The sequence below is a fragment of the Oreochromis niloticus genome, linkage group LG3 (genome assembly GCF_001858045.2).
Source record: "Oreochromis niloticus isolate F11D_XX linkage group LG3, O_niloticus_UMD_NMBU, whole genome shotgun sequence".
NCBI lineage: Eukaryota > Metazoa > Chordata > Actinopteri > Cichliformes > Cichlidae > Oreochromis > Oreochromis niloticus.
In genome coordinates, this window is record NC_031967.2 from 12,770,494 (window position 1) to 12,797,791 (window position 27,298).

General features: G+C 42.3%; 1 protein-coding gene across 34 annotated transcripts in view; it reads right to left on the reverse strand.

The window, feature by feature from the left end:
- Nucleotides 1-27,298, reverse strand: part of LOC100708363 (protein tyrosine phosphatase receptor type D) — a 397,350-nt gene that overhangs the window by 71,145 nt on the left and 298,907 nt on the right. For 19 of the 34 annotated variants that reach the window (XM_025906073.1, XM_019352730.2, XM_025906071.1 and 16 more), the window contains exons 11-12: nucleotides 2,511-2,656; nucleotides 339-480 (exon numbers count right to left, since the gene is read on the reverse strand). In XM_025906073.1, the coding sequence (XP_025761858.1) occupies nucleotides 339-480; nucleotides 2,511-2,656 (288 nt within the window). Of the gene's footprint in view, nucleotides 1-338; nucleotides 481-2,507; nucleotides 2,657-27,298 lie in introns of all 34 variants that reach the window. The other 15 variants (XM_025906064.1, XM_019352702.2, XM_019352698.2 and 12 more) reach the window with 1 other exon arrangement.

A 27,298-nucleotide genomic window follows, 5' to 3' on the forward strand; every position in this document is an offset into this window, starting at 1 on the left:
ATTGTGTCAGAAATCTGTATGCAAATGACTTAAGTCACTTAGAAACGGAAACTTAGTTGGCTAAATGGCTAATGGACTAAATCTTATCAAGTTAGAACGCACAACGTGAGTGTAACCGAAGTCTGAAAGTGGGCTTGACTGTGCAGAGTGACGGTGAAAATAAAGGAAAATTTAAAAAAAAAGAGGGCAGGAAAAACATCAAACAGATAAATTCAAGCTTACCTGGGTTAGTTGGAAGAAAAGGGTGCGTTAGTAGTGTGTGTATGTGTGTGTGTGTGTAGTAGGGAGGGTTGGTGGTGGCTTTTTCTTTGCTCGTCGGGCTGTTGAGAGGGACCTACCACGTAAAACAGTGAGTCTGGTGGTAGCGCTCGTCTCTCCAACACTGTTGGAGGCGACGCATTCGTATATGGCTTCGTCTCGGGGCGTGCGCAACGGCTGAATTCTCAGCACTGAACCAGAACCATCGTCGAACTCAATCACCTGCAGGTGCGAGAGACAGGATATGTTAAAGGAGATTTTTTTGTTCACAATGGGTGAGGGACCTTCTGCAGAAAAAAAAGAGAAAAAACAAAAGAAAAACAAGAAAGAAAGAAACGGGAACAACACTGTCGAGGACATTTAGCTAACAACACTGATGGTGACTGACACAATGTGCTGTCTATGACAGGAACGAAAGCTGCTGCCTAGCTTACGCTCAACCCTAGTGATTTATGTTCTGATGAATGTTGCACGTTGTTGTTATGTACATATAGAAAGATCTTTAGAATTTATGCAGGATTATTTTTCTTGTGGCTAACTCGTAGCTGCTAGTTATATTTGATTTAAGCAAAAACTAGCATACTCTTTGTGGTTAGGCACGGAGTCCATTTGTTATGTGTTCAGCTGTAAATTGCTGGATATCTACTTAAGCGCTGTGCAAGACTTTATAAAATAACCAATGAGGCTGACTAACTTTAAGAATGGGGAATTTTTTTATTTTATTTTTTATTTTTTTTTATCTTGGTCAGACAAATTTTTGCCCGGACTTTAGGTGGCAGAGAATTGAAACCTGAACGTGTCCCACTCTTAAAGTTAACTTTTAAATCCTTTGAAGGAAATGCATCACACTGGATCGTGTCAATGGGACAGAAACAAGCACAAACAGTTAAAGGTGGCTTGATAAACGGTTACGGACAGTTGTACCATGAGGTGAGGTAGTGGTACAAAAAGACAGGATCGACTGCTTTGGACGAACGACACATAAAATGCTGACAAACAGGTGTGGGTTTTTTGGTAGCTTATTCAGCTATGGGTTTGGTTTTTTTTATTTTTTTTTTGCATGCTACACGTTGTATACTCACTGATTTTAGAAAGATCTGTGTGTCATAACTCAATCTCTTTTAAGCATAGAGGTAGATTTCAATAAAAAAAAGAACAGGCCCGAGAGCTCAAACGCTCACACACTCACTCACGCACGCACACACGCACAAGGCCTACGGACATTTTTAAAGTTCACAGTATATCTGAGCATATGTTAGTTAACAATACATTTTAAACATTTCATTGGCCAAGCTAAAGCGGGTGATGTGCAGAAACAGCCTCTTTTCTTAGTCAAAGCCAAAGAGCAAATTAAAAAAGGAAGTTGTGAGACTTCTAAAAGGGAAATGGGTTTTTGTTAGAAGATGAAGCGGCAGTGCATGATTGAATCGGTGCAGGATGGCGGCTGCCAGCAAGTCCTGTGAGGCGGTGAAGGAATGAAAACTAGCGTGTTAGCATTCAGCGCAACGTGCGATGCAAACGCGATGAACTCTGATAAGATTAGATTTCTGCGGACATGAGATGCAAAGAAGAGGTGGGAAGAGGTCTCCAAGCTCCCTTAAGCCATCCTGCTGTGCAGTAGCAAGCAAATATGGCATCTAGGGCAGAGAAGGAGGAAAAAAAGAAGTGACACCATGACAGTCCCGAGAACTGACACAGAAATTAATAGAAATCTTATCAGTGTTCTGCGATGATGTGTTGTTTCTCATGGGTATTGAGCCCAAGTGCAGATTAAAGCTGACCAGAAATCAAAGCTTCAGCCAAAATAAGGAGGGCACGACATGCATTTAGATAAAGATGCCACAAAGCAGAAGGATTTTTCCGAAGTGAAAGCGCTACTTCCCCCCCTTTCACTTTGCACGAAGCTGGCAAATGTGGCGTGATGCTAATGGAGGTATCTGGGTCACACCGCAAGTTGTGTTGGTTTTTTTCGTGTGTGTTTTTTCTCTTCTATCCAATTGCTCTTTCCTTGTCTTTTATTCAATTACAAATTTGTCCCCAGATCTTTTGTGTACTTGCTCATTAAACCTCATGCATGTTTAAAAGCCTGGCCAGCGTGATTATTAGAGCCTGCTAATGCGTGGTGGCAAGTCAGGGCAAAAGCAAGCGAGGGAGGCTTGGCGGAATGGATTATGTGCGAGCGGAGCCAAAAGCAGTGCTGAAGCATTCCCATTTTTGTCGAGCATTTTACATCAGAACAATAGACCTAATACCTCAAATCTCTGGTTGCTGACTTTCTTCCCCTTCTTGTTCCACACGATCTTCGGCCGTGGATCTCCTGTAGCTTGGCAGATGAAGGATGCTACACCTCCTTGCACGCCTGTTTGGTCATTGGGGGTTCTTAAAAACTTTGGTGGTGCTGAAAAGAGAAGCAGAGAAACAAGAAAAGATTGTTTTTAAATGTGAGCATGCTGAGCATCGCAGAGAATGAGCAATTAATCTCTTATCAAGCCACACACACACACACACACATACACACACGCTAGAGGAAAAAAAAGTCGTGGATTTTGGCATGTGGCTTTTAAGAAGATTGACTTTGGAAGTCAAGACAAGAGCTTATAGAGACTTTATTGTGCAAGTGCAAACAGATCAGCTGCTGTAAAAGGACAGAGGTGTTGGGAGCAGAATGTATAAAACATTCTCCTGACCCTGGAAGGATTTTGTGAAATCTCCATTGAAGGTTGACTGACTTGAGACTTAGGGTGGATTTTGTTGCGATGGGGGGGGGGAAAAGAAAGAAAATAAGCTTATAAAAACCATTTTCCACTTGTTGTTTTTCATTTGTTCTCAAGAGGAAATTTGGATTTAATTGCCAGTTATTTAGACATAAAGACTTTCACTTGTGTCAAGGCAGAAAAAAGACCACCTCTTATTTCTCTGCCTGTAAACTGTGCTATTGTGATCGCTATGTGATACTGTCATAAAATAAATGGGAGGAAATGCGAGCTAGAGGCTTGCAGCTACTCCTGTGGTGATTCTGTTGTTCTCCATACAAGCTTTCAAACCAGGCTGCGAAGCCAGACTATTTTCTGAATTCTTTACTTTGTGAAGAAGTAGTTAATTTAATCGGAACTAGTTGGTAACTGAAACGAGACTCTGATTCAATCCAGTACAATTTTATTTGATATAGCACCAAATCCCAACAGCAGTTATATCAAGGGGCTTTATATAGCAAGGTAAAGGCCCTACAATAACAGAGAGAAAATGACCCCCTATGAGGAGCACTTGGCGACAGTGGGAAGGAAAAACTCCCTTTTAACAGGAAGAAACCTCCAGCAGACGGTCAGCCATATGCTGTGACAAGTTGGGGCTGTGGGGAGGGAGACAGGACAAAAACACACCGTGGAAGAGAGGCAGAGATTAATAATAAGTATTCAAGTTCAGGTTAGAAGTGATTAACACATGAACTAGTTTTTTAGCATCCCTCTGAGACTGGGTGTTTCTGATCAGTAGCATTAGTACCAGGGCTAATATCTCCATATTATAACATTTCCCCACTTGTTTTCAGAAAAAAGGAGGCTTATAAATCCATTAAGTTGCAGACATTTCTAATCTGTAGAACATCACCGAATAATAGTGGTGCCCCACACAAATGAGACATAAACCTGATAAGAGCTTTGAAATTCTTTGATTGCTGTTCTTTTGGCTCTTAATTGGTCCTTTAATTTGGCGCAACAAGTCAAGCGTAAAGGGAATGAGGATAAAAATGCAAAAAATGCAGCAGGCGAGTGGAGGTGGGAGAACAGAGGAGTGGAAGCGTGTGTGCTTTCTGTGGTCATGGTATGGACGTTTTCAAACCCCATGTGGGCTTTGCAGCGCCGTACGCTACTATTTGCTTTGGTTTGCGCAACAATGAGGTTTTTCCAATCTTATTCCTGCAGAGTGCATTTTTAGAATTACAAGAAAAACGCTCCCCGGTCTAAGTCAGGCTTTGTCAGCCATTACAGCCAATCTCAATCCACATTCACTCGCAACAATTCAGTTCTGTCTTGCCTCCCCCCCACCCCAGGATAATCAGCCTCTGCCTCACAAGCTGACGTTTCTTTTACAATCGCACAAAAATCAAAAAGCATGAAAGTGATCGGTTATCAAAGGGACCTGGCTTCCCCTGATGAGATTTTGATTGATTTACATTCCAGCTTTATCATGATCAAGGCTCTTATAATTTCAGTAGCAATAATGTCAGTGCTAAGTCAGACCCCCGCCGCCAGTGTTTTCCTCTGAAGCTAGAGTGCCGGCTTCAGTGGGAGGTGCAGCTCCATCTGTCCCCCTGCAGAGCAACTGTTTGCCTTTTATCAATCACTTCAGAAGGCCATTAGAGGCCACACAGCTGCAGTAATGCCAACCATCTGAATCACCTCATCCGAGCGAGCGTGTGTGAGCGAGAACGTGCGACCGTGCTTATTCGCGTGCCTGCCTGTGCACGGGCTGAATGCCTAGCAGCAGTGTCGGCGACGGCGCTGCGAGCGTGGGACAAATTAACCTGCGGGATTCGCGGAGAGGTGACATAAGATATGCGAGTGGCAATCAAAAGAGTGAACAGATAAACGGGCGAGCAGCTGGGCTTCCACTGGGCCAGCGAGTCTGGGAAATCGCCTGATCGCCCCTCACGCACACGCAGACGCACGCGCAGGTTTCTCAGACTCGCACTCTGGTTCACCTGCTGACAGATCAGACAGGTGGGCAGCAGAGTTGACACTGTGTAATTTGTACTTGGCCTAAAGCACCATTATATCTGCATTTGCGCCTTATCTCGTTGACTCGGCCGGGGTGTGGTGCACGTTGGCATGCAGCCAAGAGGGCGCTGATGGGTAATTGATATGCTATTGGGGCTGTTTTCGCTCCCAGGCCATCCATTACAGCTGCGGTGCGTCTCCCTGTGCTGCCTGTAATAGACTTCTACGGCATGTACGGGAGATCAGCGCTGGAGGTGAGGGGACGAGGGCGTGTGTGTGTGTGTCTGCATGTGTGTGTGTGTGTGGGGAGGGGAGGTTGGGGGGTAGTCATAGCACAATGGGGAGTGATTGAGGCGTGACATGGAGGTAATGGTGTTTTCACAGACATGGCCGCTGATATCGCCATCATACCCCCATTTTAGATCTGCGGCTGACAAACATCCATTTTGGTAGGCTCCTCGTACGGCTTCGCGCAGACAGAGGCTGATTGAAACCTCGGCTCTTGTCCGAACAATACCGCGGCTATAACCTTGGCAGCGAGTAGAGGCACGGTCTGTGAGCAAACAGTGTGCAAATTTCACACGCCACAGAGAAACCTTAGCAAAGAAACACGTTTTTTTTAAGTGTTTCTGTCAGCGACTGTGTCAGAAAATGACTTCTGTTGCAGTATAAAAGCATACGAAAGCAGAAAGCAGGGGAGACGTGTCACTTTTTAACTGTAATCATGTTCATTTAAAGCAAAAAAAATTATTTAATTAACACAGATTATCTTTTCAACGCGAGGCTAACAATTTAAGAGGCTCCTTTTAGCTCGGCTGCGTGTGCGCACCTCCTTTGAGAGGTAGCCACAATCTACATAAATTAATGCCATGGCTAGGCACCTGGTAATCCAGTGCTAAGCTGTCAGCGGCAAACAAATGAGAAGTGTCACAAGCTGAAAGGCTTGTGACACGGGCCTGTTCCTGCCTTCCCTCGAGGTCATTATGTAACCTATCCCATACATAGCCACGGGAAAAGACGAAGCATCCCACAGCTCCATTTTTCATGGTTCAATGTTGTGTTAATAATTTGATGTTTGAGTGAGAACCTCGATTGTTCTACAGAACATCCATGTCCACAGGGCTGAGGGGGCAGACCATTCCCTGACTTTAAATATCTATATTTTTAATGTGTGAACAGAAATGAAAATTGGAAGCCTTGAAACAATGTGGGCTGAAGATGAAATGCATAACTGCTCCTGCTACTGCACACTACCCTTACGACTGATGAGGTCTTAAAACATTTCAAGTTTTTTTTTTTCAAACCCATCAATCAAGTTTTTTTTAGCTGATTATAAAGAAAAATTATAAATAAATAACCACAAGGAGTTACGTTTGAGCAGGCACAACATATTACCTACTCTGGAATCAAAAACGGCATATAGATGTCAAAAATTAAACTTGTGGCCGGTATCTTTTGGTAGCCTGTATATAACCGTTATGGTCTGATCTGTGCTGACACTCTGCACCCTGCTGATTAACAATATGGTGTTACATTGGTGCTAGGCAGCAATAACAAAAAGAGGTGGCTGATCTGCACGAGTCCTTTTCTGGAAACCTATTTAAAGCACGAAGGGAAACTCTGGGATACATTTGATGCTTTCAAGTAGCAACAGTGCATTGCATTTCACCCTTCCTCTTTTCTCCAGGGCTACGGCAAATGCCCCATTCAACCCCACACAACTGTTAACCCTCAGAAGCGCTGCATTGGTTTGGCCTTAATACGGGTTACCAGAATCAGTCATTCACAGAGGCGATGTAGAAGCAACCCTCAGTGCGAATAATTCTTGTGTGATGTTATCTTCCGATATATTTCCGGGGCAGTGCACAAAGAGCCAGTGACACTGGCACTAATGGAAGGACTGGGAGAGCCACTCCATTTTCTTTTCTGCCTAAACTTGGATTTCAAATAAAAAGTAAGAGCTGTTGGACCTAAATGGAAATTTCTTCTCTCCTCGATAAATCCCAACCCAAATGAATAAATGCGACTGTGTTTATTAACTGCAAAACCCAATTAAAAGTCAAACTCTGACATGACACAGAAGGGGAAACATTTCAAGAAACACTGTCGGTAAACTGACACTACATAAATAACCTCACATCTTCAGGTTTTTGTTGGTTTGGTTTGATTTCTTTTGTTTTTTGCTTTAAGTTCCTGCTTTAAGTACCTGCTACAGGAAAGCTATCCGAGCTGTCGACGGTAAAACTGAGGACTGGGGCTAATGATATCGATTTTTTTTTTGTATCATCCCAGTGGGGGTTCAGAGGATCTTGCAGATCTGCATTCATTACAAGCCTGTTTGATATTGGCTTAACTCACAGTCAAACACTACATTTAGAAATGCTGGTTCTCAAAGACATCCGAGTCTGGGTTTCGTTCACAATGGCCAAAACATTTCCAGCTATCAGGATTCGCCGTAGACTTAAGTTTGATCTGCCGTGCCATTAAAGAGCACGAATCAAAGAGAGGAAAGAAGAACATTAATAAACCGACTTTTAGCTGAAACCTCTATTGGGCGCACAGACACCAGTCCAAGACGGCTCGGTTTTCACAATTATACTGACTGACATATTCAATTTCATTTGCATGAAAGGGGCCATTTCCTCTCTGAATCTTTAACTTGCAGGGTGAGGTGGGGTTGCGGAGGGCGATAATTAATCCTAACACATTGGGTGGCAGTCTGCAAATACTCTGCTCCATTTTGGACGAAGGCATGGAAGAAAGGAACATTTAAGGATGTCATTAACCTCCTTCGACATCTTTAAGCCTCAGCATATCAGCTGTGTGATATTGATGAATTGTCACAATTCGAGCAAAGCAACACAAATTAGACTGAAAGGGGCGGCTGGTGTCAGGAGAGGCTAAAAGTGACACATGTGGTATATATATTTATATATATATGCCTCAGACGTTTGACTTACTTATGACTTATAATCCTTTGAGTGTTCTGCAAGTCAAACAGCAGCAGTAACTTTGTTATAATAGTTGAAAAAAGGAAGGTAAACATTGTAGTTCAGTTAATGGCCTGCATAGAGTCCAGAGACGTCTGACCTCACACCAAACACCAAAGCAGAATGTCTTAACGGCAGATGCACAAAAACAGAGCCAAACAACATAAAGGGAGGGCGGGAAAAAAACCACAAACCAAAAAGGAACCAAGACAAACCGCACATGCTAATCTTTGGGCACTTCACAGCTCGCTATCTGCAGTGTTATGATAAAAAAATGTATCTCTTATAATGCGGAGGAAACAAACTCCACACTGTACGCGCTCACAAAGGATCTCGGCAGAAAGACAGGGAGAGAGAATCGGAGCCTAATTAGAACTGTTGGCTGATTTGCATTGCATGCTCATCGGTAATCTTGCCTTAAATGGAATCTGAAATTCTTATTGCAATTAGTGATTACTTGAGAAGGGATATGGCCCCCGAATGATTGTTAATTACTGGATCAGGAATAGTACATTAATTCACTGCAGAGGTTTTAATGCAGTGCAATGATGGGGACCCACTCTTCCATCAATATTGTGCTGCTTGTCACACATAATGAAGTTCATAATACAAGCCTTCTCCCACACTGCCCCCACCACTACCACCACCACCAGCCCCTCCCCACTCCTTAAATGTGCTCTCTAAGCAAAATTTCAAACAGTCATTATGTAAAACTAATCCAATGGAATATACAAAAATGCAGCCTAATGACACATTAATATAGAGACTGCATATAGATAATAGGGCTGCAGGTCCATTTCCTAATAGGGTCACGGTCTCTTATCTGGCTCATGAGCTAAAGAGAGGCGGATATGAATAAATAAATGTATATCAGTGCATTGAACGTGGCTTTAAAGCCAGAATAAAAGCAGTAGGACGCATAATAGCATGCAAACTCTCTTCGCAAAAATACTCAACCCAGTGACTAAGGCTGCTTAAAACAACATATTCCGATGGGACTGTCTTAACCCCGGCCGGTGTGTGTTACTCATGCACAGTGGCGCTCCCATGGAAGGTCTGAGCTTCTGGCTACAACTCTGCTGGAGTAAGGGCACTTGTGCACAGACAACAGCAACCGCTTCAAAAAGAATGGCTAATGCTCTTGTCCCACATTCGATGCACTGACAGATTCTCTGACGGGGGGACCGAAGCGCAAATCGTGCACATATACATGCATGCACAAGCACATGCTCTCACGAGTATTCGAGCATTCCTGTCGGATGGCGGAAGCATTGCAAATGGGCGAATGACGTTAATTAATTGACTGACGTGGGGCGACGGAAAATCGTGAAGGGGTCCATTAAATAAGCGCATATTGAAGAGAGGGACGTTTGGATGAGACGGAAGCCGAAGGGGTCCCCGTTCAATTATCATCGTGGATTCATAAAGGCAAAAACCTCTCAGTTCTGGAGAGAGGGAACCGCATGGGTTATGCACGCCTCTTCTGCGGCGTATCGCGACATTTGCAGAGGAAAACTCCGTCTCTCTCTCTCTCGCTCTCCCTCTCTTCCCGTGCTTATCTTTCTACCAGACACGCACCCGAAAACAAGCTACCGCCGTCTCCCGAGGGGCGCATTAGCGAGGCAGAGGGATCCAGTTTGTCACTTAATAAAACGGCCCACTCAAACAGATGGCTTTGTTCAAACGGCCCCCGACGCTCTAAAAGCTGGGACCGGATCGCCGCCGAGGCAAATCAGACGCAGGAATGCCCACCTCCCTTTGCGGTGGAAACCAAACAGAAGGAAACATATAAATATTGAATTGCACCACTGTTGGTGCGAAACCGTCCGCCTGTGAGAAAAATAAATAAATATGAAGGCTAAAGAAGAAGTGGGAGGTGGGGGGATGGAAAACACTCAGCTCCCCTGTTGGAAATTCTGAACATCTGGGCTGAGGTTGTCAAACGCCACTGCAAAAAAAATCTAAAAAATAATAATAATACAGAGGGTTCACTTTCAATAAGACTTCATTTTCATCCCTGCTCATTCATTATTTGTTCATTTGTGCATGGATACACAAATCTGGGGCCAATTGGTGTGTGACCATTTGAGGAGAAAACAGTCAAGCAAGAAGTATGAAATTTGGATTTGTTTGTCTTGTTTGTTTTTCCCTCTAACGTCTGAAGGGGGGGGGGGGGGGGGGGGAGAAAAAAAAAGAAAAGAAAGAACATAGATAAGCAATTCTAATTGTGCAGGCTTACTCTGTTTGGTAGTCAGTGCAGTCTATTTGCAAAAAGTTAATTATCTGATAGGATAGGCAGTGGCAGGCACTAACACAGAAAGCCATTCGTTCATTCTGTTATCCACTAGGCAATGGAACGATTCATTAAATGGCAGTGCTGCAGCAAAATGGCCAGTAGTTATCATGCTGAGGCTGCACAGACTTGAAAAGATGTAAAAAGGCAAAAAAAAAAGAGGAAAAAATGATAAACAGTCATTGACCGTGTCAATTATTGTCAATATAATGATGTGTGTGATTCTTCTAATATGTAAATAATAATAATAATTGTAATAATAATGCAAAGACAAAAGATTTTAAATGATGATTTCATTTGTTGAGGGAAAAGGCTACCAGAACTGAGTTCTAGTTCACTAGCCTTACACTGATCACTGACAAATAACTTAAATAAAATCTGACGAAGTGAACTAGGCTAGCAGATCTCACAAAGCAACGCATCATGCTAAGATCTAAAGAAACAGATGAGAAGTCACTGGCATCTATCAGCCAGGAAACTGTTACAAAGCCATTGCCACAGCTTCAGGACTCCAGTGAATCACTGTGACAGCCACTACACCACAACTCGGAACAGTGGGGAACCTTTCCAGGAGTGGCCGAATTTACTCGACGAATCATCCAGGAGGTTACAAAGAAATCAGAACAACAGCTAAAGAACTGCAGGTCTTACTTGTCTCAGCTATGGTCAGAGTTTATGATTCAACCATAAGAAAGAAACTGGACAAAAATGGCCTCCATGGGAGATTTCCAAGGACAAAAACCACTGCTGACCAAAAAGAACATCTTGATGATCCCCAAGACCTTTGGGAAAAATTATTCTGTGGACTGACGAGACAAAAGTTGAGCTTTTTCGAAGGTTTGTGTCCCGTTACATCTGGCATAAAACTAACACAGCATTAAAACAACAAACATGGCGGTGGTAGTGTGACGGTCTGGGGCTACTTTGCTGCTTTGGGACCTGGAAGAACCAAGAATTCTGCTCTTTGCCAGAAAATCCTTAAAGAGAATGCCCGGCCACTATTTCATGCCTTGAAGATCAAGCGCAGTTGGGTTGTGCAGGAGGGCAATGATCCAAAACACACAAGTCCACATCTGAATGGCCCAAAAAAACCCCAAAATGATGGTTTTAGAGTGGTCTTGTCAGTCTGGACTCAAATCTGATTGAGATGCTTTGGCATGATCTTAAAAGGCCGAATATATCGAAAACTCTCCAATGTGGCTGAATTAAAACAATTCTACAAAGAAAAGTGGCCAAAATTCCTCAATAGCAACGTGAAGGACTCATTTCCAGTTATTACAAATGGCTGATTGCAGTTCATGCTGCCAACTGTGGCACGACCTGTTATTAGGTTTAGAGGCAATTAGTTTTCGCACATAAGGCCAAGTAGATTAGACGACTTTTTTCCCTTTATAAAAAACTGCATTTTGTATTTTGTCTAATATTAAAATTTGTGATCTGAAACATGCACATGTGACAAATATGAAAATTAGGAAATTAGGAAGGAAACAAATACTAATATATTATTCGATTCCTTTGTGTTTATTGTGTATTTTATATTGTTTCCTATATTGTGTATAGGAAATCAATATATAGGAAATAGGAAAGATATATATATGTATTGTGTATAGGAAATCAAATAACTACCATGTTCAGCCGGCTCTAATCAAGGGAGTATTTCACTCTTCTTGGGCCTGCCCTATTTCTTTAAAGCATAAACTTCACATAATTGTCTTGCCCTCAACCACAGAGCGGAAAAGCTTGCCTCATATTTGTCTCCGTAGGAGCAGAGATGGATTATGTAGCAAATAATTCCACGGATTCGACATTGTATATTTAAACAGACTCTAATTTTATGGATAAGCAGTGCCAAGCCATTTCCGATGGATGCCAGTTGCCGGGCCATAAGAAGTGACACATTCCCTGCACTGTGTTTTCTCAGGCGCTTACAGGCAAACTAGCTCATGCTCCAGCAATCCTGCATGATGACAACTGGCTTCCTTTCAGCAGCTCAGCTATCCTGCAAATGCTCCTAAGTTCAGCAGACCAGGTTATACTAATACCAAGCTTTTTAGGAAAATAAACAGACCTTTTATCCTGGTTTCTCCACATCCTCTGTACACCCAACCATCACATTCTGCTAGTCTTGACATTCTCATTAAAATAAAATACAATTTCTTAAAAAATAACACACAAAAAAAGAACAATAAGAAGAAAAAAAATCCATAATGAGCTCGTCTGAGTACTGTTCTCTGCAACCAGCTGTATTAATGGCTATCCTCACACCAAAATCCTATTACTGGGACAAAGGATATAAAGGGGAGGTACCACAAACAGTCACTCAAGGACCAAAGTGACCTTTCATAGGCCACTAATTTTATGCAGCAGTGAAGGAATAGTACTGCATATAAAAGAGAGGAAGAAAAATGGTAGTAAGTGGAAGGGTACTGAGATGAAAATCACCTTTTCCTTTATGAAGCAGCAGTGAGTATGATCTGTCAGAATCCAGTGGCATAGCTGTTAGTGACCAGGAATGTAATGACATGTCAATTATGACATATCATGTTTTCTTCCATATGTGAGCAGAGTGGAAACTCAAAGCATTGCTGTGTTTCGTGCTTATGTAACTTAAGAAAACCTCCAATAAACCAGAGCCAGATGACTTGGGATGTCTACAAGTTTTGGACCCTATGAGAAGATCTCACCAACAGAACAGTGCCACAGAAGCCAGCACTGGTTAGTGCCCAGTTAACCTCAGTGCAGAACCAGTTTACATGTTTCTTCCAAAAATGGAAGAATAAAATCCCAGCCAATAAAATCCTTGCTGAATTCCTTTTGGTAGCACCACAAAAGACCAATAACAGCAGCTGTTCCAACTTTGGGGCCATCACACCAGTGCCAGCTTTTTGGTACTGATACCTGTTTATTTAGGTGAAAATGTAAGGAAACTATTATTATGTCGATGGAAATGAGTTCTGACGTGCATTTCAGGGTTCAAACGAGATTTGGAAATCTTGCGCTTTTACCTGTGAATTTTAGAATCAAACACGTAATAAAACATAATTTTCTGAAATCTTATAATAGCTTAATTTACTGAGTGAGGTTTATAGTACAACTAGCTCATTTTGGCTCATTTTTCATAAAGACATACGTTACTAATTACTCTTATTATCTGAGGTCAAAGTTTTGTATCTGATCTGCTGCATTTCATTTCATATACGTATATATGAAAATGCCCCGGCATTGTCCAAAAGAATCATCATTTGTAATTAGTTTGCCTTACATTAACTTAGCAACATACCCGATAGCAGGATAACACATTAGCTGTGTCTTAGTGGATTGTTTCTGTCAGCTACACATTATTAATATGTCGCCAACTAAACTGCATGCAGTAAATCTAAGATGAAGTCTTTGAATTCTTAATTGCGAACCCCTGAAGAAAACAGTTGAGCTTGTATGAGTGCGTGTGTGTGTCTGTGCGTGTGTGTGGCAAAGTCTTTGAAGAGCTACAGATGGGAAACAAATGAGGGCGGGTGGTATCAGGGTCAGTCTGGCGAATGGGGGTTTTTGACTTGGAAGCAAACAGTGCAATGTCACCCCAGGAGCAAAAAAACACCAACCCTCAGGGGGCGTAATTAAAATAATCCAGTAAAATTAAGTGCTTCAGATCATTTTTGGAAAGACTCTTCCTTGATGTGTGCGCGTGTGGAAGTGGCGATGATTCATGGGGAGGTGTAAAGAGTATGTGTGTGTGTGTCCATGTGTCTGTTTACACTGACTGTGCGCTACTAGAGTCTCTGCTTTTAGAGTATTTGTATTTATCATAATCATAAGCCTGCTGCCACACATATCTGTGCAACGTGCCGCAACATCGCACTTCTGCTTCCATAATGTTTTGCTTTTATTTTTTGCCAAACTTTGAAACTAGTCTCAGGTTTCCATTGAACTGCTTGCATGTTGCGATTACCCCCCAAATAATTGCTTTAACCTTGGAAATATTTGCATCACTTTAAAGTTGGTTAAAATGAACACGATCAAAGTGATGAAATTACACAACCAATCACTTTTTTAAAATGAAAGAATGAAGACAAACAATATAAAAGAACACTAAAAAAAGTTATTTGCTTGAAATATAAAACAAAAAAGCTTTTTCTGAGTTTGCCTATATTATAGCCTTTCATATTTGTTTTGATTTAATGGAATATTCTGCGGTGAGGGCATATGAAAAATCTGGAGTAGATTTCTGATGATTTGAAGCCTCCGCAGGGCACGAGACTATTGGGGGCCGGAGATGTGGTCTCTGGACTGATGGAGTTGGTTACCCTTCCCTTCTTAGTCCTTTTCACCCTTCGCCAAACTGAGCTTCAGTTGACGGAGTGAGAGAGTACACAAAGGCGCCACCCTCAAGTGCAAATGTTTGCTGGCAGTAATGGGCTTTAGTCCACTAGGCGAGTAAATGTGGGAGTTTTTTTTAATGTGTGCTTTAAGTGTATGTACATAAGTGTGTGAATAGAAATACTGTGCAGACCACGTTTATTTGTGCATCCAGACATAAGTGCATACTTGTGTATTTTTCACAATACAGCTGAAGTGTTTACACCCCTGTTCTAAGTTAACAATTGGAGTACTTCCTTATACCCTCTGTCTATTTGTATAATAGCAGCAGACATTAAAGCAAAAAACGTTTTTTTGCAAGGATGGAAAGGTACCACCTTAAAATCAGTAGAAACAGGACTGAGACAGTAATCAGGAGGCCATGCCCCTAAAATGATGCCATGGACTGTGCCCTACTTGGACAATCTTTTTCTGAAAAACAGATGGGCAAGTGCCTCCAACTCGTCACAAGGGTTATCAAACGAAGCCAGGGCTTCTGTGAAAGCTCAGACTGTGCATAAGAAAACAAACAAACTGAGAAAAAAACTTATTCTTTGGCACAAAACTGCAAGACTAACTTAGATAAAGATCATTAAAAAGAGCCCTGATGAATATTGTGGGGACATTCTTTGATCGGACGATGCCAAGATGAGTTTGTTCGGCTCAGATCAGGCCCAGTGTATCTGGCATGAACATTAGCCAGGACTACCACAGTGAATACATAATCCCAACAGTGGAAGTGTGATGCAATGAGCAGGGGCACAACCAAGGGGGGGTCGGGGGGGCACTGGCCACCGCTCAAATTTTCTCTCTTTTTACCTATTTTTGACAACAGCATAATAAAACTGGAAATTTTGTTTTTGGTGTGTCACCCTAATATTTCTAGTAGCCCCCATATGGCCACCCCTAGGCAAAAATTCTGGAGGCTCCCCTGGCAATGAGGTTGCATGTGTGCAAAAAAAGGTGTTGGGGGATAACACCAAAAGACAACAGCACAAATCCCAGTGAACACAGCAAGGTAATGCCTGACAAGATGATTCAAGTTTCCCAAAGCCTGGCAGAAAAGGAATATTCCAGCATGATAATGATCCGAAACAAACTGCCAAGAATTATGAGAGTTTCTAAAGAGGGGAAAAAAGTAGAAACTATGACCAGGCCAAGTGTGTTGCCTGACTTGAATCAAACTAAAGACATTTGTTATACTTGTATCCTCCACGCTGAGGATTTTTTGCCATAAAAGTTCATATCTGGAACTTTAAATATATTCAAATGTGATAAATAATGTTTGAATACCAGGATCGAAATGTGCTTTGGCTGTTGCTGCCAGATTCCATTGTGGAAAAAGATTTATCCAAGTTTCAAATCTGCTATTAATTTGTTTTTCACTCTTATCTGAATCATTCTAAAAGCGCAAGTGGATATCGACTGGAGTTATTTTATTGTGGAGCAGTGAAACCGCCAAGGAGCGAAAGATAAAGTTAAAAGCCGGTGGCATCGTCACAAAATGCCACGAGGTACTATGATCCCCGGTAAGTAATGACTTCATTTGTCTTCTCGCATTGATTAAAGGATAAATAGTAAGCCTACAAATTGACTTGGCGTGAACATCGTGAATACTCCAGGAAATCTAGTGCACTTGAGGGTTTAAAGTGTGAGACTTGTCAAAGCGAGGAGGACTGAACTGATGGGGAGGTAGTCGGTCACGTCAAACAAGTGTCCTTTATAATGGCGTGAAACGGGAGTTATCCAACGCATCGCACGGATACGATTCAAGTGTAAGATCACATAAGGATGTAAAGTATCTGCAATTAATAGTCAAAGTTGCAAACTGCATCCATAAATTGTCGGGACTAGCGCAGCTTTCTGCATATGAATAAAACTCGGATGTGGCTTGTAAATGAGTCTCCCTTAACACTTGTGTATCTAAAAAGTACTGACATCACTTCAGCACGCATCTCATTGAATGAGATATCAGCGCTAATGCAGTTTTATCCACTCATTCATCCCTGTATGAGAGGCTTTTTCCTTCCAGTCCTCTCTCATGCTCACTTTCCCCCCCCCATCCATTTTTATAGTAATCATCATACATTAGTATAGATGGCTTTAAGAATAAACGAATCCGATGTAATGTAGTGTATTCACCAGTGAGAAACCATCCGGAAAGTTAATACAGTAGAGAAAATGCAGCATTATAAGGAGGGGAAAAAAAGAAAAACAGGTCTGCGATGAATGTTGTTTGCCTTTAAAGGAGGCCTAAAACCTACGTTTGTGTAATGTACCGGTAAATAGCAGAAGAATTATGTTTATAGCAGAGTTCTCCTTGTGTTTTTGGAATGGATATTTTCACTCTGCAGCATGTAAGGCGAGTGCGCCGCCATTAATCATTCCACAGGTGCGGCAGCATTGTCAGAAGCCATACGTCCCTTTGCCTTTCCAACCTGGGTGGAAAGTAGAATGGAAAGGAAAAAGGAGGGAAGGTGGCTGGAGGTGGAGGGTGAACACATCCCTAAAAACAATTTCACTTCCTCTTCTTCCTCTGCACTGGATTTGTCAGTAAGGGGGGGTTCGAAGTCCAGATTAATTAGATCCATTTTGTGGTCCATCTTTGTTTTTGGTTTTTTTTGCTTTGTTTTGTTTTTTTCCCGCCACTTCCATGACTCTTTTCTTTTTCTTTGTCTTGCCTACAGTCCTTACTGCCATCCCAGCGCCATTTATCACGTTGCCATCTCGACAGTGCCTTCCCCCTTCCTTGCTGGGAAGCCATTAGAGCATCTCTGCATCGTGGCGGCCAGATTGCATTCCGGTCCCCGCTCGCGACATTTATCATCTTTTGTCCTAAGTTTTTATCTGCCCCTGCCCTGTGTGAAGCCCTATCTGCAATGCCCACTATAATGAAACACTGGGAGGTGAGGCTCAAGTAAATAACCTAATTAAACCTAGCAAACAGGGACAAAGGGGGGAAAAAAAATTCACAAAAGGCCTTTGTGAGAATGCCAGAGGAGGAACACTCACAGATGGCAGCGAGGAAGTCGAAGCAGCGATGTGGCACGCGGCCCATACCACCTTCTCATCTCAGTATTTATAGTACTCCTACTGGTGCTGTTGTTTGTCCAAAGATGTCCTCTTTACGTGATTTGGATCAACGCAGAATGACAGTTTATATTTAGACCGGCGATGCGCTGATTACTCGTCAGGAATCGGGTTTGTAAGACAAGAAATGTTCCTGTAAAGCAAGGGGATATATCTGTGATAAGGACCCAAAGCACTGAGTAATGGGTCCTAAGAGAAAATCTATCCTCCCTTCTCAGTCGCTTTCACTCCTCTCTCTGAGTCTTAGGCAAAAAGTCGAGCCAGCTCTGATTGGTCTCATTAGGGACAAAACGAGGAATACTAATCATCAAAATTATCGACGGCACCCCTGCAAACAGTATCGAGTCAATGCAGTGAAATGTCAGGAGGGCATTAGTGGACAATTATTAATCCATATCAAGCTGGGGTGGACAATTTAATTATCACCTAATCAATATTTCCAGATCTTGTACAGATGTAGAGCAGTGACTCGATGGATAGATCTGCCTTTTGAGAAGCCCTTTATTGGATTAAAAAAAAAGGCAGCTGGGAACAGTAGTAGGGTGGCAGTAAACAAGAAAGTGCTTCTCTGCATGGCTGACCCAGGGCACACGCTACAGCTTCTTCCAGTGATGAGCACCAGCTCCAATGCACATGGATACTTTAGGGAAAAATCAGGACCTGATTTTTTGTTTTTTCTGGGCACACACAGACACCTTGGATGCTTTTTTTGGTTTTGTGCTCATAATTTGACCCATGCGTTTTTCTTTTTGGTCTAATCTTGTTACCTCAAGCAACCTTGACCAAAGACGAGGCTCTGTTTGTGTTTATTGGAGCCTCTAACTTTATCATAACCTCGCAAAGCTCAGAAAGTCACAAGAGCGGTGTGCTGACTGCATTTCTTTTTTTCTTTTTTTTTTTAGCAATCCCCAGCCCCGTGTCATTATTTGTGCAGCTCTTACTAGTAATTTGTTGCCATATTGTGTCATTGCCAGTAATGTTGCTTACTTTCTGCTGGTACTCTCTGTTTTCTCAGTGCAGCCTGAATAATTACTCTCATTGTACCTGAAACAAACTATCTCAAATATTGTCAGTCAAGGCTTTTGTGTGAGTGATGAGACAAAATGAATGCTGTGTAACAGGCCCTCGTGGATTTCAAAGACGCCGCACAATGAGCCGCGGCAAAACAAAAGTGGCTGTCTTCTATGAGATAGCAGTCATCTGAGATAAGAATACCCTCCCGTGGTTTGGTTTTGCTTTTTTTTTTTTTGTTTGCTATTATTGTAACTCTCCGTCTCCATCCCCCCGAATCACTTCAGCCACTACACAGCCTACTGATTACTACAAAGTCGCCCAGACCTTGGTTATTTTCACTATTTACTGCCTTACTGCGTGTTGCCATGGATTATTATTTTGGCGTAAGGCTGCATTTTCAGAGCACTCTTTCCCCCCCTCACCCAGCACACATTATAAACCTGCAGTACTCTTATCTTTTTCCTGTAATGCTTCAGCGTCTGTCCGCTATAATGCCGCGACAAGCCGAGAGGACCGCGAGCCAAAGTGCTTCTCTTTGTGCAAATGCTGTAAATAAAAACTCTCTTGGTTCACACAGTGTTGACTCTGAGCCCCGATGGAAGTTGGCTGGAAGTTAAATGCAGTGGCGCGTACTTTCTAGATAAAAGTCAACTTTTTTTTTCTTTGCTTTTCATTGTGTATGACAAGAGACTTGAAATAAGATCAAAATGTGACATTCAATCCCAACTGCAATATCTTTAATCTGTTTACCTTTGACTTTCATTACCAAATTTCAGATCCTTAAAAAAAAAAGGAAAGAAAAAAAGAGTCGAGATCATTTCATAAGATGCCGAGAACCTAATCATATTGGCGGGATTAGAGTTGTAGGCTCCAGGATTACTTTTAGAAAATTATCTCTGAGCTTTGTAAAGGAAAAAAAACTCACTAAGCAGTGAAGAAATATAAAAGAAATCCCTGTAACTTGTATTAGCCTCCCCTTCACTTCAGTTCTATCACCTCATCTGGTTCAAATGCCTTTGAAAGTCAATCCACCCATTCTTTTAGTTAATCGTCAACTAAGCTCTTTTCTCTCCCGTAGCTTTATTTTCTGTCGCCCAACTTGTAATCTCTCAGCATCCATGGTATTTTAACATTAGCACACTGTACAAGCAGCACATTGTTGTGGCAGGCATGGGTCAGCATGGATTTTGCACACCATCTGATCTACAATGCACCACAAGTACTGCCCATCTCTTGCTTCCATTAGGTGTCTAGCATGCATGTGTGGAGAACATGCTTCTTTTATATACATGTATGCCACAGAGACAGTGAATATGTGTAATTCAACCCTGCACAGCAGCTACTTTCAGCATCTTATGCTTTAGGAATGGGTGCTTCCGAGCCAACAAACTACCATTCCCTGCACACTGTTTGCACAAAGATTACACCTGTTAGGGATTATTTTCACTTTAAAACAGACAAAACAGATGAGCCAATGGGTTCAAATGAAGCAATCACAGGAAGACCACCTTGCAGCCTCAAAATGAACAAACAGGTGAGGGTAACAGATGCTATTAAATGATCAAGAAACATTATCTGTAACTACAGTATATACAGGATGGACGGGTGGAGGATTAAGGCACTTGCTTTGTTTTACAGACAGACAATGCCTGCCTCAAGTCGTAGTCATGAGAATCTCCCCCTATGTCTGTGTACAACTCTGATATCTCACTCAATGTAGCAAAACCACCATGCTGTGCTATTTAGCGTTTGGGTTTTCCATATTAATTATTTACCAAGTTGAATACTCAAAGAGACAAACCACTAAATTAGCTAAATAAAATCCCAAAAGACCAAAAAATCTCACTGAAGAAAAAAAAATCAATCTTGGCCAACAGGGACCAAACCCCAGGGAGCGTTTTCATTCAACTGAATATATTTACTATAAGACTATTCACATAGCCAGCAAACCTTCATAGTATGTGCAAAACATTACAGTAGCTAGAAAAATAGGGATAATTTAATTCTTTTCAGTATTTAATTTCTGGCTTTTCATGCAAAGACTCTCTTAAATTTTCTATTTAACTGGGTCATTCTGTGGCACTTTGCTACCTGCTAACTCATTACCGTCTCATATCGGTGTTCTCATTCGCCTCGCAACCATCCAGATACACAAATAAGGATTTGATGGCAAAACTAAAGCCTCTTGTTCTTGAATGTTTCTCCTTGAATCCCAGCAATGACAGGGAAAGCACACGCAATTAAAGTGTGCCATTTAACGAAAGGCGACAACAGATCATGCACCGTGTGCAATTTCTGTCCCACCCCGGCCGTGGCGGGGGAGATAGGTGAAGGGGTGTAAGGGGATCGTGTATTTTTCTGCGCTCCTAGAGGCACGAGTAGGAGAGCGGGAAAATCTTATTTGGAAAGTGTACTTAAAGAAATCCATGTAGGCACAAATCCTGACATCACAGAGCACACTCTGTGCCGTCTTGTACCGACTATCAAGACGGAGGGAAGAGATAAAAGTGCAGGGATGACTGTTTAAGGAAGGAGCGAATGAGGTTGAATTTAGGAGGATTAAAGCAGTCCACCATGTTTTGATGAAATATTCCGGACTGCTTGTTTACCTTAATGGGGCTTGTAAAAGCTAACAAGGTCCCGCCTTTTGACTCAGGATTCCACGGTCATTCCAGCCTCTTTGTTGTACATTAATTATCTGCACTTAACTTGAAATATCCTTCATCATGACTCAAGTGATGGGGGTGATTGGGGTAATTAATTAGCTGATGAGAGGGTGATGAATGACATGAAAGATGGCACCAGGGGAGTATTAAAACTAAAGGGAAACAGACTGGTTATGGATGTTATGATGAATGCTGTCTAAACACTGCATAAATGTCCAGGGACCCGTCTGTAATTGTGTGTGTGTGTGTGTGTGTGTGTGTGTGTGAATACATATGATGTGATGGGCACTTAGAGTGCTCCACCATTAGAAACAAGAGCTTGGCTCAGGCTCAACTTGAAAAGCCTATGGGTCTGGCTGTGGCGTGAGAGCATTTTCACCTCTCAATGGAGGCTTTCACTCTCATTTGCCATAACTAATAAACCACACTAAAGCAGTGTGTCACAATAAATCTCAGCTCCTCAAATGGCATGACTCATTTGCCGCTGCAGAGAAGCCAAAGAGGGAGAGAGAGAGAGAGAGAGAGAGTGTGTAAGGCGCAGGGTGTGTGAGCCGGTGTGCGCGAGAGTGAGTTAATGAGCGAGCGAGCGCGCAAACAAGAGAGAGGGCGGATGACGGGAAAGACTGACAGATGTAGTGTGTGTGAGAGGGTATTAGGTGAGAAAGATGGCTCTCCTAAGACGGACTTTGAGCACTCACTCCATCACAGCGCCGAATGTAAATCAGCTGTGACAGGAGGAGCTCGGGGCATAAAGATTTCCCAATCTGCATCACGCTTTGGCGAGTGCTGTAGGTAAGAAGGTTGGGATGTAAGCTTTTTGGCTAGGACTGAGAGATCGCCCGGAGGCGCTTCATGGAGATGAATGGTTTAGACCATTAACCCCACTGCAGAATCCCAACACACCCCCGAGGCACACGAATGTGCTGCACTGAGATCAGTGCAACGTGTCGCACTCTCAGGACCCCCCGGTGTGAGACCAAAGCTCCAGCCTAGGGCCGGGTGTTACCCCCCCGTGAGCACACACGCGCGCAAACCACACACGGTTCTGAAGTGGGGAATTCAAAAGTGATTGTTTCCCTCACAAATCAGCGATGGGAGTGTTTCAACAAACAAATTAATGAATTTAGCAACATTTATTTCCATTTTTTATGTGTAGTGGTTAACACAGTCGCACAAACAAACAAAAGATCCCCAATTAAAGGCCAGGAGGATAGGCCCAGCCTAAGGAGGTCACAAGCTAGTGTACTCCTAGTGCTCATCCCAAGCCTGGATAAATGGGATGGTTGGGTCAGGAAGGGCATCCAGTATAAAAGCTGTGCCAAATCAAATATGCAGATCCATCCGCTGTTACTACCGCTTGGGAATTAAGTGAGCAACCAAACAAAAGTGCAGATTTTATCTTCAGAGATATTTTCAACAATTTACTGAATGACATGTAAATCCTGTCTCTGCAGCACAGTCGTACTGTACACCACCTATTTCTATGTACTGCTTATAACGTACAAATTAAACACAAGATTTTGGACGTGTTTGGTTGTGAATGGTGCATACTTTTATTTATGCAAATCGCAAAGTGTTGGTAATCATCAAATTATCATCACTGGCCTGATTTGCTAGTGCAAAATTGATGAACAAGCCATGAATGTGGAGCAGACGAAGCAACCGTTTAGCCAAACGTACGGCATTAAGTAAACATGTATCCAGAAAAGTGCTCATTTCCAGCTTCATGATTTTTTTATTCTTGGACTCTGTAAGAGGAGTTTTGCATGACTCAAAGTTCAAAAATAATGATCTCACACTGGGCTTTGGTGCACCCCAGAATTATTATAGTTTTGTGTTTTCTAATTAGTTGCCCTTTTTATTTATTTTTTTAATTTCTTTTGAGGTTTTGTTGTTTGTTCAGTTCGCTTTAGTTTCAGTTCATTTTTCCAGGGTAGTTAATTTCCGTTTAGTTGTCATTGTTTGACAAAGTTTGCTTCTAGTTTAGTTTTTAATAAGTTCTAATCATTATAAAATTGAGTCTTATTAGGGGTAAATTTAAACAGGTTCAGAACAGGTATGCCAATTTTTGACAGCACATAAACCACAATCATGTGGAGATCCCAGGTCTTAGGAAACCTTTTCAGCAAAACTTCATCACTGATGATAAAGTTGACCAAAAGTCCAATCTATTTTAGCTTAGCAATTTTTTTAAGTGCACAATATTCAATTCCATCTTATTTTATATATACAGCACCACATCACAACAACAGTCACCTTAAAGTGCTTTATATTGTAACCCTTCAATAATATAGAGAAAACTCTAACAATCAGACAAACCTTTATGATCAGGCACTTTGCAACGGTGGGAAGGAAAAGCTCCCTTTTAACAGAAAGAAACCTCTGGCAGAACCTTGGTCAGGGAGGGGCAGCCAATCTTAAGATAAGAAGGTTTAAGATTAGGTTTAAAACTTTCCTTTTTGCTAAAGCATATTGTCAGGGCTGGATCAGGTGACCCTGAATCCTCCCTTAGTTATGCTGCAATAGGTTAGGCTGCTGGTGGATTCCCATGATGCATTGAGTATTTCCTTTTCATCTTTCTCACTCAACATGTGTTAATAGACCTCTCTGCATTGAATCACACTTGTTATTAATCTCTAGCTCTCTTCCACAGCATGTCCTTCATCCTGTCTTCCTTCTCTCACCCCAACCGGTCGCAGCAGATGGCTGGTTTCTTCCTGTTAAAAGGGAGTTTTTCCTTCCCACTGTCGCCAAAGTGCTTGCTCATAGGGGGTCATATGAGTGTTGGTTTTTTTCTCTGTATGTATTATTGTTGGGTCTACCTTACAATATAAAACGCCTTGGCGCTTTATCACTAAAATCGAATTGACCGGTTAGGAGTGAAGGGAGGAAGACAGGACAAAATATGCACTGTTGATTATTTCACGTCATTAAGATCTTTTTATTTTCATTTTTGAATCCTATTTATTGTTACTTCAAGACTAACATTAAAATAAGTCTCAGTATTATAACCTTCGTGCCACCCCCTCAGTTCAAGCAGCTGTTTTAGCGTCCTGTTCCAGCTCTTTAACTTTCATCTTATCAACAGCCTCTTGCAAACAAAAGATTTGAACAGCCTGTGGTTGGGGGCAGAGCTGTGTGCTCAGATGACCACATAAAGGACATCTCTCTCTATTAACAAGTCTATCCAACGTTGGGAGATAAATCAGGTAGCATATGGGGAGCCGACAAACTCCAGCATGTTTTGGGAACATTATGACTCAAATCCACATGGAACCATTTTCACTTCTCTTTTCTACTTAAAAGACTTGAGTATGAATTTCTGTACTGTGAGTATAAAAACATCTTTAGTAAGATTGCTGTGCACACATAGAGGTTTTGTTCCCTCCCCTTCACCTGCACACTGCAGTAAAACATCATCTGGCCTGTGAGCGCTTGTGTATTTCAGACCTGACTAGCCGAGTAATCCCATCGCCGCAGCTACGGCATCAATCCATTAATTGCACTGTCACTGTGGCAATGTCATGAAACACCTGCATTGTTATACAGTTCACTGGCACAGTGTGTGAAGGGTGATCAGATTTTAGTACGTGCGCCAGCAAAGCCCGAATCGTGCCAAGCGTAAGCCCGGCAGATGCAGAACAGCTGGCATTGTGTTCGTCTCACCGGCTGATCCCAGCTTCAAAGACGTGCTACGAGGTACCCTTTCAATGAGAGTGTGTGCGCATGAGGGAGAGAAAGGGAGAGCAATTGTGTAAGAATCAAAACCAAAAAAAAAACCTAGCATGACACACCGTGTTAACGTGGCCCTCTATTGTTTTGCTGACACCATAAATGCTCAACGCACAGATAAGGAGGCGCCAGGTTGACTGAAATCCATACCATTTCACAGTATGACATTCAAATCTATGGAATTAGAAAAAGGGATTTGTGGAGTTTGTTGATTGCCACTCCAATGGATTTACAATTTGGATTAAGGTGCTTTTGTTCTGTCAATATTCCCACTCTGAGACGTGAATGGTACAGCATGCTTAATTTGCACCACCACTTTTTAGTCGGTTATTTCTTGAAGAAATAAGTGCACTCAGATGTGGCGTTACTAACCGTGGGGGCTAGCCTTTAATTACCTTCATCGGAGCCTGTACAACATCTCCATATTGTATGTGATTATCTGCTTTTCTTGAGAGTGGGAGGGTCAGGGGTGTGATGAAAATTGCTTGGCTTTTGTGCGATTCTGTGGTCTAAGTGCGAGGCGAAATGACTGCGATCCATAGATGAGGCTAATGGCCTTAAATAATACACTTGGGCAAAGTTGCCGGAGAAATCGGCATCCATGGAGTTAATAATGGGCCTGATACAACCTTTACACATAATTGCACAGCACATTGTTGACAAGGAGTTGGTACAGGCCTTTACAGCCAAAGAAAATGATAATGACTTCTTACTCGTTCAGTTCAACCTGCAAGCAAGAGGCATCTTGCATTGCACCGATAACATTGTTTTATCTCAGATTCCCAGCCTTGTCACAAGGTCTTCATCCAAACAACTAGATGGTAATTAAATGCTGGCACTCTAAGCCGAAGGTGTTCTCACCGCATTTACTTGAAGTGTGAACATGATGCATGCTCTCCCCTTGTAGATATCGACGCTAGTTTTTAAGGATGTACTGCGCTAAGATACGTTTTGAAATGAACGAGTGGAGCCAACAATGAGATTTCCACATGAGCAGCGTCCGGCAGAATGATGAACGAGGTGGTAGACTTGAAGAATTACAGTGATTTAAAGTTGGATCAAAACCCCCTCCGAGAGTACGGTTCTCCTCTTGCTTTGATGTCATTTCGTGCGGCTACACAAACATGTAACCTCGGCGCGCGCTTATTTGTGTGCCTAATTCAGCATGTGCACCGCAGCGTGTAGGCTGCAGCTCTTAAAGAGTACATACTGTGCATTCACGTGTGTGCGTGCGCGCCCGCTTCTGTGGGTACGAGCGTAAAAGCGAACGGAATAGACTCAATTTAAATCAAATTAGCATGTAGGCAAATTAAGCAGACGGATTTAATTTGAGCTGTTGTAAAAATGCTAATTTCAGTACAGCCCGCAAGCTTATATGCAAATACAATACTATTTTACAATAATTCATATTAGGCCAGGCATGCATAAAACACATATTACATCCTAACGTCATCTGGGGAATTGAGTATCATTAGCTTTTGGACTCCTAACAAGGTGAAGCTTTTTAGCTGGTATGTGGGGCGGGCGTATGCATTAGAACTTCTCCACTTATCTGTGTGCATCACCGCTGCTGCTGCGGCTTTATTCACAACACTGTAACGCTCACAGGAATGACAGTGTGTCTTTGCGTGTGTGCATAATTTGGTATAACTCGTCCATCCCAGCAGGCATGCCTCTAATTTTTTCGCATTCTCTTGCTGCATTACTACTAAACAGATGACACTTATACTCTCCTCTGCTGTCACAGAGCAGTAGATACTGCTGGGTCATAACTTGCTTCTGCATTTAGTTAACTTATGGGGAAAGGACAGAATGCAAATCTACTAGCATGGAAACGTGGCTGCCTTTAGATGTTGTTGTATTTAATTCTGCCCTTAGCCGCCCCCCCTCAGAACATCAACTCTACTATGGCTTGCTTTTTTCACACTGCTGCAGCTCAGAAGAAGCACCACATCAATAGATGATGTGCTGTTTTGCTCCCATGTGGTTCACCTTTGATTGCAGGCTCCAAAGGTTTGCACATACATTAAGGTGCCTGTGGATGTTGTTAGCGGTTGGGTGGGCATGTTTCTCTATACTCGCGTGCCTGTAAATAAGCGCGAGTGAGCGAGATGAAGTTTGGGTGTTAACATCTTAATGCGTAAAGAGGACGGAGCCTTGTCGATACTCATTTGACGTGTTAAAGAG